The 13,413-nt window shown below is 39.3% G+C and overlaps 1 protein-coding gene across 3 annotated transcripts in view; it reads left to right on the top strand.

The window, feature by feature from the left end:
* plce1 (phospholipase C, epsilon 1) overlaps nt 1-13,413 on the top strand; it is a 73,068-nt gene that overhangs the window by 24,910 nt on the left and 34,745 nt on the right. For all 3 annotated transcript variants that reach the window (XM_041066969.1, XM_041066971.1, XM_041066970.1), the window contains exons 6-7: nt 2,283-2,476; nt 2,905-3,047. In XM_041066969.1, the coding sequence (XP_040922903.1) occupies nt 2,283-2,476; nt 2,905-3,047 (337 nt within the window). The remainder of the gene's footprint in view (nt 1-2,282; nt 2,477-2,904; nt 3,048-13,413) is intronic.

Genomic DNA, 13,413 nt, shown 5'->3' with positions numbered 1-13,413 from the left:
GTTTAACATATATGTGTGTTGGCTCTGTTGAACCCTGATTTAGACAGTAATCATATCTAATTGCCTTAATAAAGTGGTCTGTAACTGCCAAAAAAAGGATAGGAGAAGGCAATAATATCAGACAAAATGGGAATAATATCCGGTCAGTTGATGAAAATGAGGTGCCATTTTTGTTAATGGTCTTTTTATTCATTTTTCTTGAGTGCTTCAGGAAACTGCAGTCATTATCAGGATGACTTGTACAGAGGGAGAGAGAGAGACTCTTTGACGCATTGGTGGGTCCAGGTATAGTTGATGATGATTTAATAGACACAAATACAAACTCCATATCAGCTGTTGTCTAGGGCTGTGTGTAGCAGTTTGTTCCAAGAAATATACAAGCAGTGCAACATAGAATAAACACTTCTCTTGAACACTTCCCATGATTCCTTGGTTTTGTTCTTTTGTTAGTGATGGGAAAACATAAAATCCAGCCTTAATTAACTTAAAAACTGGCCCATCTTAATGTAGGCATGAGTGCTATGTATAACTGAAGCCAAGTGTTTGCTTTTAGCTCCTTTTTGGATGTGGAAAAATGCAGTGCTAACGCAGGAGACTTTATGTCTGTGCAGTGGACATGCACAGTCTCTAGATGCTGATAGAGAAAGTGAGGTCTTTTATCAGAAATGTGAGTCAGTGAAGTTTCTGGATAAGGAAGGAAAAAAAAATAAGAGAAGCTATTAGTCCAAATGGGCTTAATCTTTTTTTTTTTTTAATTTCCTAATGTTTTTAAAAGTTTAAGCTTTTAGTGAATAAGCTTGTATTTCTGGAATGCAGGTCAATACAGTATGTCTCACATAATTGGGTTGTTACAGAGGGAGAAGGAGGATGTGTTTGCTTTTATGGGTGTGTTTGTGTTTTGTGTCTCACCCCTTCACTTTGTATCTCTCGCTCTGGCTCTCTCACTCTATAAACGTGCGGGCCAGTATGTCTCCTTTCCCTCGAGATGGCCCAGATCTGACAACAGCTAGGCCTACACCCCGTGCAGGAAACCCATCCCACTAAGACAGCTAGTTGGCCATATACTGTGTGTTTGTGTGTGTGTGTGTGTGTGTGTGTGCACTGTCAGCCTGCACTTAAGGCAATCAGGGCACTTTTTAAAGAGTGATCACAGATTCACATGTACTTTACATGAGACTCTAGACCATAAGCCTAGAGTTGTTTGCCTTCACCTACCTTCCTGGTGATGTTGTGAGGCAGTGCAGATCAACACTATAAATGACAATTACACCCATGCTGCATTTTCTCATTAAATTTGTATTGTGTTCATGCCCCACTCAGTCACCAGTATTGATTTCATCCTATTTTGTAATATGCATCCCAGCTGAAGGCATTACTGCCTGCTTATATTGCCACAAAATGTTGCTCTAATGGCTTTTTTGTGCCAGAAGAGCTCATCTGCAGGTTTATTCGAGGACAAAAGTGCAAGCCAGTCCTTTTGGATAAGTGTTCTTTTTATGTCAAATGGATTTTGTTCCAAGAAGAATGTGAACCGAAAGAGGAGGAGGCTTTTCTTTAAGGTCAAAATGTTCACTCTGTTAAAAGCCTTCAATGACGTCTCTTCTTTCTGTCTTTACCTTTGTCTGCTGCTTATTTCACCTCTCTGTGTATCTGTGTGTCTCGCTCTGATGATTTGTCTGAATCCTTTTCCCACCTTTCTTCCTATCTTTATTTGCCACAGTGGTATGTCTCTCTACTAATTCTTTCCTTTCACGCTTCGATTTCCGCTCTGTCGAGATGAAATTGCTTCTGAGAATGACCACAGCAGATGACAATGACCTCTGATTCAAATGTTGTATAACAGCCTTAAAGCTGAAAAGTGGCACTGGATGATGTGTATTTTGCTAGAAAGCTTTTGTGTCGCTCTTCCATCTTGGTTAATCTGTTAATGCATACTTGGGGGTTGATAAAGTATGATTGGAATTAACACTTTAAACTGTATTATCTGTGTTTTACTGCAACTGTGGACACTTAATGAAAAGGGAACCTTTATTTTTATAAACTTAAGTTTGATCTAAAACTCCTGCAGTATGTGCAGATAGGTGATCTATAGTTTTTGTGTGGCAAAATCAGACAGTCCTTGTGAAAACTACAGTTTGTGTGTTTTTTTTCCAGCTCATTCATTCTCATTTTACTGGATGAGAACAGCACAAATCAGTATGAAAACACAGTTGACGTCCTTGCCACTAGAGATCTTTGCTTCCCACTAAGAGACACACGTTTGTCAATGACTTCCTCAACAGGTCACCAACTGTGTGCAGGACAGAGAGGAACTCAACCTGATTCATCCTGCCAAAAAGCTCCTGCTGTCTTGCCCTGGGTGTGTGTGTCTCAGGGAGTCTCGTTGGCCATTGCACACTGTCAGTGCCAGCACAGCCAGACCTGATCTGAACTCCTGCCTCAATCCCTGGTTCTGTCATCCCTCTCAGCCACCTAGGTTTGTAGCCATTATAGCTCTCTTTTTGCCTCATATAGTTTTTTTCCAGTCATAGTTAACAACAGCAGTTTGAGCAAGTTTTGGTCCTTGTGCATCATGTGATGAAAAGATACCAAAATAATTTGTGTGAGTCATGGAGATGCTGTAAGCAAAACAAACAAAACAAGCAATTTGGTGACATCACCTTGGGCTTTAGGGAGTTGGGATGGACTTAAATGATTATTTTCTTGCAAAACTGTCAGATTGATTGATAATGAAAATAATCAAAATTGATAAGATAGATGCTTTACACTATGTAAGTACTGAGCATGACAGTGGATATTATGAATTATAAAATTTAAGTTTCAATTTAAATTAGAAATTAGAATCGCAGGCAAACGTTACTGCGTTTTCCTTCCTCACTTACATTTGTCCTTATTTATTTCCAGGTTTTATCGTTCTTGTGGCCAGAGGACAGCAGTGTGTTCCCTGTTGACTGGAGCCCTGCTTGAGGCCACAGCCGCTCTTGGTGCCCGCTCTGCCCTGCTCTACCCTTTGCCCCAGGGTCCCAACAGCCACGCCGTACTGAAAGGTGGGTGTGAATGTTTAGTTTTATGTTTGAGTGAGCAAAACCTCTGTGAATTAACACTGAGTTAAACAGATGTGGTCTGTTCTACCTAAATATTGTTGGTATTAGAAAATCATAGAGCTGAAATTAATAGCCAGAGTGATGAAGAGTTAAACTTTGGACAATTCTGTTGTTTATCATAAAACTTTATTGCCCCTAATGTAAAGTTTGGGTTCCAGCATTAGAATATAACACAGTTCACATGTATGTAATGAAACTTCTGATAGGAAGCATTAAATTGAATGGCTAGTGAAGCAGGGACTTTGGGCCGAGAGCCTTAATCTGTTTGATGCTGAGAAGAAAAGGTTCTCACTATTCCCCTGTGATCCACAGTTCCACTCTTTTCCTCTCTGCTCTTTTCCCACATGGTTCCTTATCCACAGTGGGTTTTGGGTCGGTAGGAGCACGTCAGTTGTTGATCCCAGTGGCTGCCCTTTCCTTTTCTCCTCATTTCTTCTGCTGTCCTTTCTCCCGCCTTGTACCATCTTCTCTCTCTCCGCTCTCCTTCTTTCCAATTCAGATACACACACACACACACACACACACATAATGCTCAAGTGGTGTAAGGAAGAAGAAAAAGCCCACTGACATCACAGCGTCCGCTGAACACTTGTACACACGCACCAGGTTATGTCTTAACATCTGAAAAGAGGTTATATGCACATCAAACAAACTCAAAAATAAACACACGCCGGCACACACACACATACACACATGGCTGCTTTTAATTTTATTTAATATACCACAGAGCAGCAGCTAGCTCTATCCCTGTAATGTCCTGAGAAAGACATTAAAATGTCAACTGTAAAACTTATGTCCTTAAGGGGATAAGAAAATAAACACATTCTCATCATGCATATGGTATGTCACCTCTTTCTACCACTCTTACACTGTCTCTCTCTTCACATGACTTCATTGTCGAACTAGTTGGGTTGTCGGTCAGTTGCTCAGCTGGTAACTGTCTGTCCACCTTCTCTACAATGATGTTACATATGACTTAAATGTAAACTGATCCTGACATTAATTTCCACTGGCAGTGGGCCAGGGGACAGACTGTCTCTGGCAAAATCAAGGAGACACACACACACACACTCAGAGTCATAAACTTGCACAAACACACAGAAACATTAATTTATATATTTATTCCTCTGTGACTTGCTTTATTATTAATCACAGTAATAATAAAACTTTAATTTTGGTCAGACAAGTTTGCAGAGGCCCACAGCACACACGCACACACACACACACACCTACACGCACCTACACGCACCGACACGCACACAGTGCATATCTTCAACATGACACCGTGTTCTGTTCTAATGGGTGTTATAGGAAACAAAATAGAGCCAGACACATGCACACATAGCAGCTTAGAAGTCTTGGCAGGACTAGGATTTCATAGGCACACACACACACTCACACACACGCGCACACACAGAGACAGCATGAGAGACTCCCTGTCTAACTTTCTCTGTCTCTCTAACCTAGAACCAAAGCTACCCTGATACCAAACACTGCGCATGAGTATTACCTTCCTGGACTTGGACCCATAACCACATAGATTTTTTAAAAAGTGTTTGCAATCTCTGCCTTTCACACACACACACACACGCATGCATGCACGCACGCACACACACACACACACAGACAAACCTTTGTGGCTGTGCCATTTGAATGATTTGGTATTTAGTGTACCAGAAAGCTGTATCCAGGGATGATGATGATGCCTCTGCAACGTTGTTTTAAGATTTTTGATTTACTTGCTAAACTAAAAGGAAGGAGTGCAGTGCAGGAGTGAGTTGAAGAGTCAAACAAAAGGTTGGCTTTGGAAAAACAAATTGGCTTTTGAGCAAGACGCTGACTATTTTGACTGACTAAGGTGGGACATAGAATTTCAAAAGACACAGTTTATAATGTTCAAATGATAATCAGATGTCATAAAAGATATTCAATTATTTCTATGCGTAAGGAAGCCCTGAGTTCTATTTCAAATTTGGAGAGTGTTAGTGTAGTTATTGCCTCCTTACCATTTATGGTATTGTTCCTCTCTTCAGTGTTTCAACGTAACAACCTGCTCTTAGTCTTTCAGGCTTTAGCAAAAAGGCTCATTCTGAACATAGGCTGTGTGATTCAACTGCAAATCAAGATCTATTTTGTAGTGCTCAGTCCTTTAACAGGCTTTGCTACTGTTTAACCCCATTGCTGCCCTGCCATCCTGAGACAGATCATTGTGGCGCGATCTTTATCAGCCAACCCTTGCAGAAACTTGCATGATTGTGGGTCTGTAGCCTTGCTCCCACACCAAAGTGTTAGTGTAGTTATTGCCTACGCTAACAGCAAACACACTTCAACACGTCCTGCGCATCGACGACACCGCCACCGTGGACGGTTGACGCAGGAGTCAGCTCTGGCCTGGTGGTGACATCTGAGGCACGGAGTCCTGTTCTGACTCATTCTCAGCTGATAGATTACAGTGAATGAATTTCATACTGAAACTTTCCATGTAAGCCTTCATCAAATGTAATACAGCTCACAGATTTTTAATAAAGAAGGTAGGTATGAATTTGTCACATGAAATTCACTGGTTTTGTAACAGACACAGCTTTAGAAACATAGTGTGCTCCCCACTATCTATCGAAGTGTTTTACCACTTCCGAAAATCAAAGGGTTTTTTTAAAATCATGTCTGGTGAGGGGGTCATCTTAGTGTCACCTCTATAGGAAGGCTTTTGTTCTCACTCGCTATACATTTCCTCTCCTGCCTTCTTTTTGCCTTCATCCTCTCCTGAAATGAAAATGCATCTGTCTTGCAAATGACAGAGAGTGAAACCTGCATTTTGGCCTTCATCTTTTCAATTTATTAAAGGGTTCCCTGTGTTTAATCTCAGAGCTGTAACAGTCAACATGTAAACATCATTCTCAATGTCTCTGTGCACCATGTTTTCAATGGAGTGAATAAAAAAAAACATTAATACATTATGGAAATCATAGGAAAGATCTTGTTATGTCAAGATACACATATTGTAATTATGAGTTTGTTTTCCCATGATTATGACATACTAAGTCACAACTATGAGATATGGACATAACGATTATGAGCAAACAGTTTCAGTTTCTCTTTTTTTTTTCTTGTGACTGCAATGTGTTTTTGTGTATAATTCCTATTACTACCCTAGCCTAATAAGGAACTGATTTTAGATGCAGTATTGTGGCAGCAAAACTGGGGCTGGAAGTACAACTTAGCAAACTTGATCAGTGACTCTGGACCAAATGCTTTCAAGGATTACCAGGATAATCGCCTGGCCAGCATCAGTGTATTCTTAGAGTTTTAGTGTGAGTGGTGAGAGGTGGAATGTTTTTCTAGAGCTTCTCTACGTTCCACATTCACTGTAATGATCCAAAAGCATTTTGCTGGTTCCTCTGATGTATGTGAATGACTAATGTCTTTCTGTAACATAGCAATCATTTGGTTTTAGAGGTAGGTCAGCACAAACATTTTGATAAATGATATTGCACTGGATGAGCTGGCACAGGTCTGGGTCAGTATGACAGGCTTTTGTTGTGAGAGTGAACTACTGACACCTATAAATGCAAATACTGGCGTTGGAGAAAAAAAGTGTCAGCTGGTTAAGACAAGGGTAAGGTCAAGGTGGTGTGTGTGTGTGTGTGTGTGTGCTGCCCAAACACATGTGTAGAGATACTGAGAAAAAGAGAGACCATAAATCACTGCTGAATATGCCAGTAATTAAAGGCAGTTGTTTTTGTTTCATGGAGCTTGTCTTGGTGAAACGTGTGAAGTCCAGTGCCTGCCCAGTCCATGTCAGCTCAAATATTGTGTCTGTCTGAGGCTTCGACAGGAGTAGCTTTCACGCATGGACATGTCCATCCATGCGATTGTGTGTCTCAGTGTGCACCTGCTTATGTTTTCGCATCTGTGAATGTGTGTGTTCATATATATAAGTGAATGTAAGTGCATTGTTGTTGCATTTTTTTTCTCTCTTTACTGACGTTTCGTAGATCAAAATTCTTTAATTGAAAAAATAATCAACAGAATATTCAGCAGTGAAAATTGTCTTTGCAGAACTAGAAGAAACCAAAACATGAACAACATATTCATTCATTCATTCATTCAAAGACAAAAGACAGTCTAGTTGAAAAAAATACCTTCTGATTATTTATATTATGTAAATTAGGTACCAACATCAAACCCCCCCCCCCCCCCAAAAAAGCTATGGTAGCACAGTTGATCACACCTGAAGGCTCCTCAAAAACATCAACAAAGCAAAAATAATGACAATAATACACAGTGCATTACATAATAATGATTCTGGCACTAATTTTTTTCTTTGCCTCCTTCACTCCTTCACTGTTAAACCATAGTCATTTGAGCAGAAAGGAAAAACTAATGAAGGCCACTGGGATTTGGCCATATTCATGTGAACTGTAAATGGGAGTGGTTTAAGTGCTTTTCTTGAGCTCATTTCCTCTATAGCACAATTTACTGTACTGCTGAGAAGGAAGCAGGCAGCTCAGTTGTAGGCTACCATCCTTTCAGCTTGGTAGTGGTGTTTCTTTCTTTCTTTTTTTTCTTCCTTCTTTCTTTTTCACTCTTCCTCTTAGGCGTTATTGTACATTGTGTTGCCTCCCTGCATTCAAGACCCACTGACAGCAGATATGGTGGGGAATCATAGTGAGCGGAAGTCACAAGGATTTCAAGAACACATATTGTTTATATGGCTATAATTGTTAAAAATACTCTACTGAACGCTCCTAGACTGGATTGTGGCTTTTTTTTTTCTCTAGTGAAATCAAAGATACCATATGAACCACACTCTGACACACAACAGCCCAATAAAATAATTAATTAAGTAATAAAGCAGAGAATGTTTAAATTATTTTGCCCATCACGGATCCCAAAACATCCTCAAATTGCTTCTTTTGTCTGATAGAGAATAGTGATCCTCATATTTGAGAAGTGGGAATCTGTAGTTATTTGGCATTTTCCTCTGAGGAAATTACTGAAATGATTAGCCAAACGGTTAATTCATTTGTTGAATACATTTTTTTTTCAATGGGCTCATCAATTAAGACACATTTAGGAGTATAGTGTAAAAACCTCAGTAACGATCAGCACCTCACTGGGACTTCTTACTTCTCAAGTAGTTGATGATAATGTTTGGCTTACCAAAATACACAGTTAACAACATTGTTTCATCCAGTGATTTTATGTAAAATAAGACAGGATGAGAGAGTTGCTTGGGTGTATTCTTATCTCTTATTACTGGTTTTATACTCTGTTCACATCAGTGTATGAATTGTGGCAGCGTGTGTTTGTGCAGTGGGATGGTCTGACTGGTCCAACTCTGGCGCACGGCTGTGAACTATGTATGGTGTCAGTGGAGGGTGGGCGGGAGACAGGCAGAGAGACCAGGAGAGAGAGAGAGAGAGAGAGAGAGAGAGAGAGAGGAATAGCAAATGTGGTCGAGAGAGAGAAAGAGAGAGCAAGGGCTGTTTGCTGGTGAGGAAAAGGAGAGTAGCCAGGTGAGCGAAAGAGAGTAAAAGACAAAGTGCGAGTTGGAGAGAGTTCAAGTTAGGAACAGAATAAGGGAGAGAGAAAAGGAGCAGACAGCCAGAGCGAGCGAGAGGGAAAGAGAGAGAGAGAGAGCAGCTGCAGGAGAGAGGAGACTGGCAGCTCAAATGTGGACAAGTGTACCTCGGTCACCCCGGCACTGAACTGTCAGTGTGGGAGGCAGAGTGGCCAGCTGTATCTAGCAACCATGAAGCACTCTCACAGAATGGACCTCAAGCTGATCAGTGAGTAAAGGAAATGCGAGTTACAGTGCAGTGACGCTGCTTGTGTCTTCACAAAGCTGAGTGAAATTGTAACTTTAAACCGGTTTTCAGTGGCTGGGTGATACATGCGTGAAATACGTCTGTCCGCATGTGTGTGTACATGTGTTTTGTGTCTACTTTAATGTGGTGTCTTTGTATATGTAAACAGGAATTACTGTACAGTGGTCAGCATTTTTTGTTATTCATGTGCATATAAGAAATCATGGGGACTTAATTAATTAAAAAGGAACATTTATGCCATGTGTTTACATGGTTTCTCAGCTGCGTGTTTAAGAAATATTACACAACTAGTGAGATGTGAAAATAAGCTTTGATTTTACTATGAGTATAATTGTTTGTTTGTTCCTTGCTATATTACTTTGTAATATATTGTCAGTCAATTTAAAAACTCCTTTTCTGTGGAATATGTAGTCTGGACATTATCTTCTGTTTCTGCTCTCTAATTGTTGCCAAATGCCGACTCACAATTTCAGTTCTAGTGCTTCGTAACTCTCTTGACAGGACTTGTGGTCTTTTGTGTTTGACTTGGATCTTAAACTGGCCATTTTTATAATCTCTTTAATATAAGTTTTACTAAAAAAAAAGGTGCCACTGTTACACTGTTTTGTTGTGGGGAACATTTTAATGCTTCTTTGTTTAATGGCAAATAGCATCTACCTATCTCAGGGTTGTTTTTTTCAGTAAGAATCATCTGGACCAGCACGCTCATTTGTCCCTTGTGCTTTTGTTTTCATCCAGTTTGTTTCCTTCATATTTAGCATACCGAATTGTAAGAATTAGTTTACTCGTAAATTCAAAACACATTACCCACTAACTCACTATAATCGTCTGTAACTAGAATAAACTCCAGGGGGCAGTAGCAAACATTGCGATTTAATTTGAAAAAGTTGATGTTTATTGAAATATGTGATGAAGGATGCAGCAGTTTGAAAACGTGCATGATGAAATGCTGTGCACTATGCCCCCTTTATACCAGAAACCTGACAGCATGACACTGAAGAATTTCAGGGTCTCTGGGTAACTTCACCTTTGATTGATCCTAAGAATGAATGTCACACATGGCCATGAATATATTTTGAAATTGAAACTCATTCACAGAATAGTTTGACCTGATACCCCTCATATGAAGAGAATACTGTAAAACACTACTGTGCTTCTTTAAGAATCTCCAAATCTATTTTCAAGTGATTTAATTGTGTGACATATTTCATGCTGTAACCTGATCTTTGGTTTCATAACAAAGAAACCGGTTAATCTGTCCAAATCTATCTTTACCCTGAATTTTTGTCGTAACGCTCCCCTTCTAACAAAGAAAGGTCAGAAGAACCTGAATGTTATATTTATGTGTGCACGTGGTTCTCTGTGTTGCACTAGTGAGCATATCTGCTCCAAGAGGGAAAACTCCCTGTGATAACTCAGTGTTGTCAGCAGTCAGACAGATCAATGTTTATTGCTTCTGCTGCTGCTGTGTGTCTGTGTATTTGGCTGTGGCTATGTACTTTGAGTCCTTGTACTATTTTATTCTTGTGTGCTTATGTTTTCTACTGTTAGTTTGTGTACTGCTACTTGTTGATTTTTATATGCACAAGGGTGTAGAAAACTTTTTTTGTGTATTTACTTGCATGTGCATATGTGTGCGTGCCAGTAAGGAATAGGCAGTGTTAGATGTTATTCTGCTATTTTTGCCATGGAATAAAACCAAGGGACTATTGTTTAGCTGTTGTCTGAAGGGATACTGCCCAACACTGCAGTTTGGATTTTGATTATATTATAAAATGGGCACATTTCAAAGTAAATTTTTGATGTATGTTTCCAGAAGAATTTTCACAGATTTATAAACCAATCAAAATGCACTTTGTTCCAGGGTTATACACATGGAGATGCTTACATGAAAAAGCAAAAAAAACTTAGAAAACGAAATACAATTGTTAATGTTTTAAATGTAATGTTATATTTATGATGGTAATATATTTATAGGTTCAAAAGGCTAATTTATTAACAGTCCTTCAACTTAAACTGTTTGTGCTGCACCTGTTTGAGTGCCCTACATACTCCCGCGGGGAAGTTGTCATCGGCTCTAAACGCGCTTGTGAGAGCAGTGTACGTATGTGAGGACTTGGCTGGCGCAGAAAGACAGCAGGGACTATGTTCAAGGCTCCTCTATTTTAGCTGGTATTAATAACTGTAATTCATTCGATGAACAGAACAAACCTCGGTGCCGTGTTGAAAGATTTCACCCAGTCTCAAAAGCAGTGCTTGACAATGAGTCTGTTATCGGACACATATCTGACTGACTGACTCTCCTCATTTTGCTTTGTTTTGCCATCCAGTGAACCCCATCAAATATCTACTATATATAGACTGTGCAAGATGGTGAGATAAAGAATGAAGTGGCTTGGCAAAGGTGACAAAAGGTCATGACAAATAATCAGATCTTTACTTTTAAAGGACAAAATTACAGACTTGTCTAATGTATTTCAGGACAGTCAACATGCAACACTCTAAACCTCTGAACCTTAACCCTTTTAAATCAGACATCACACAGGAAATACTGATTTACTGATTTTTTTCACACCATGTTTACACACACATGTACACGCTTACACACATTTCCTGGTTGCGTTAATGGCTTGCTCTCATAAATGTCATGAAAATGGTTAAAAAGGATGTTCAGCCAATCTGCTCCATCCACCACTGCACCACAGACGCACACATGCACACCCACAGGGTATTTGTATTCAGCAGCATGCATTACAGATGAGTAAACTCATGCATAAAAATCATGGTCAATTAGTCCGAGGTTTGTGTTCTCTCAGTCTCACAGCAGGAGCGCTGCATGTTCAATATGGCTCATCAGTGTTTCTCATTCTAGTGTTCATGATCCGTAAAGGGTCAGGGACCTTTTTTTCTCAGGGGTCTACAGCTGATTATATTACATAGGCTTATCTCTATCACAGGAATCCGAGATCTCATTCCATCCAGTAATCCGTCCCAGTGTTTATCAGAGTTTTCTCTTGTCACTGTTGATATTATATGGTGTGTGTGAAGCTTTGCAGGAAGAAGTTGAGGAAATCACGAATAACACATGATAAAGGTTATTGAATTGCTGATAATGTTTTTCCTGATGCACATTTTAATTAATTCATTCTAGTTCTGAACCTGTTGCTTTGACACAAAAACAGAGCTCTAAGGGAATTGTCTTGATTTTAGGAATGATATAAAATATAATCTGCCAGCTCTATGTAGCACAGTTTGTTTGTTTTTCTTTTGTTTTTTTGATTGTCACTGTTTAATTGTTGGGACCTGTTTTCTCTTCCAATACACATTTGCTTTTCTCTTGAGACCTTTTGGTCACTGTCACTGTCACTTGTCTAACAGCTTTGTCTGCCCGTGTGTTTCCCAGTTTGAAAAATGAATAAATGAATGATTGAGGCCTCTGTATGGTCATGAAATTCATATGACTAATTTGAGGGTGTCTCTATTTCCACTTCAAAAGGGTAGCTTGTAAAAACAGTTCAGGGGCAGAGATGAGCAGATATTACTCATAAGCTTGAGAGATGGAAGATGGGATAGTTTTAAACTTTAAAAACGTAATATTTAAAATGATATTTTTAATAATAAGAAAAAAACATGTTATGTTTCATTTTCTTCATTTTTTTTTTTTAAATTCAAAGTAAAAATTTAACAGCATTAAACATCACAATAAAGTAGTGATGTTCAGGGTCAGTTCATCCAGATATTTTTTGCTGTAAAAGCGTCCGTGTTTTACGGAAAGCCAAGGACAATCCATCCTTAAGGGTTTTTATTCTGCCATTTTTGCATACCTGCACCTTGCAAAAGGAAGAGAGGGGCTGACAGATGAGCCGACAGATGATAAATACTGTGAACCAGATGAACTACATGGTATGATGGTCCTTTCCTTAATCTTTTGATTGCTTTACAAGTTACAGCTGTTTCTGCATAATTTCTTTCATAGGGCTTTTGAGAAATGGTATGCCAAGGAGGCGCAGTATTTATACTTTGGATTTGTGCAGTATGCAACTTTATTTACAGGCTATTTATTACGTGTAGTCTCTGAAACACATTTTCATTTTTTCACGTAGTCAAATTGTTTTAATTCTCTGTTTCATTTAACGTAAACATGACTTACAAATATGTTCCAGGTCTGCACTGTATAATGGACCATAATTCACAACCTGTGGTCTGTCTCTCTGTAGGACATTTAAAGAATTTAGTGGATAATGCTGTCTCCCTAACTGTGATTGATAGCTCACACCTGCTACATAGTGTAAACTACAAAATTTCCACTTATTCTACTTATCCCTTCCTTCCTCTCTGTCTTATCTCTGGCCTCACCTCTCATTTCTCTTCTGCTCTCCCTTTTCTCTCTGTTTCTCTATCTTCTTTCTTTTTCTTGCTTGTATGAAACATTCTTTCTTTTGTCTGACTGAACAATCTTTTCTTCCCATGTTCTTTAA

Source organism: Toxotes jaculatrix, chromosome 21 (assembly GCF_017976425.1).
Source record: "Toxotes jaculatrix isolate fToxJac2 chromosome 21, fToxJac2.pri, whole genome shotgun sequence".
Lineage (NCBI taxonomy): Eukaryota > Metazoa > Chordata > Actinopteri > Toxotidae > Toxotes > Toxotes jaculatrix.
The sequence above is the reverse complement of the archived record's forward strand: the minus strand, read 5'-3'. Positions and strand labels throughout refer to the sequence as shown.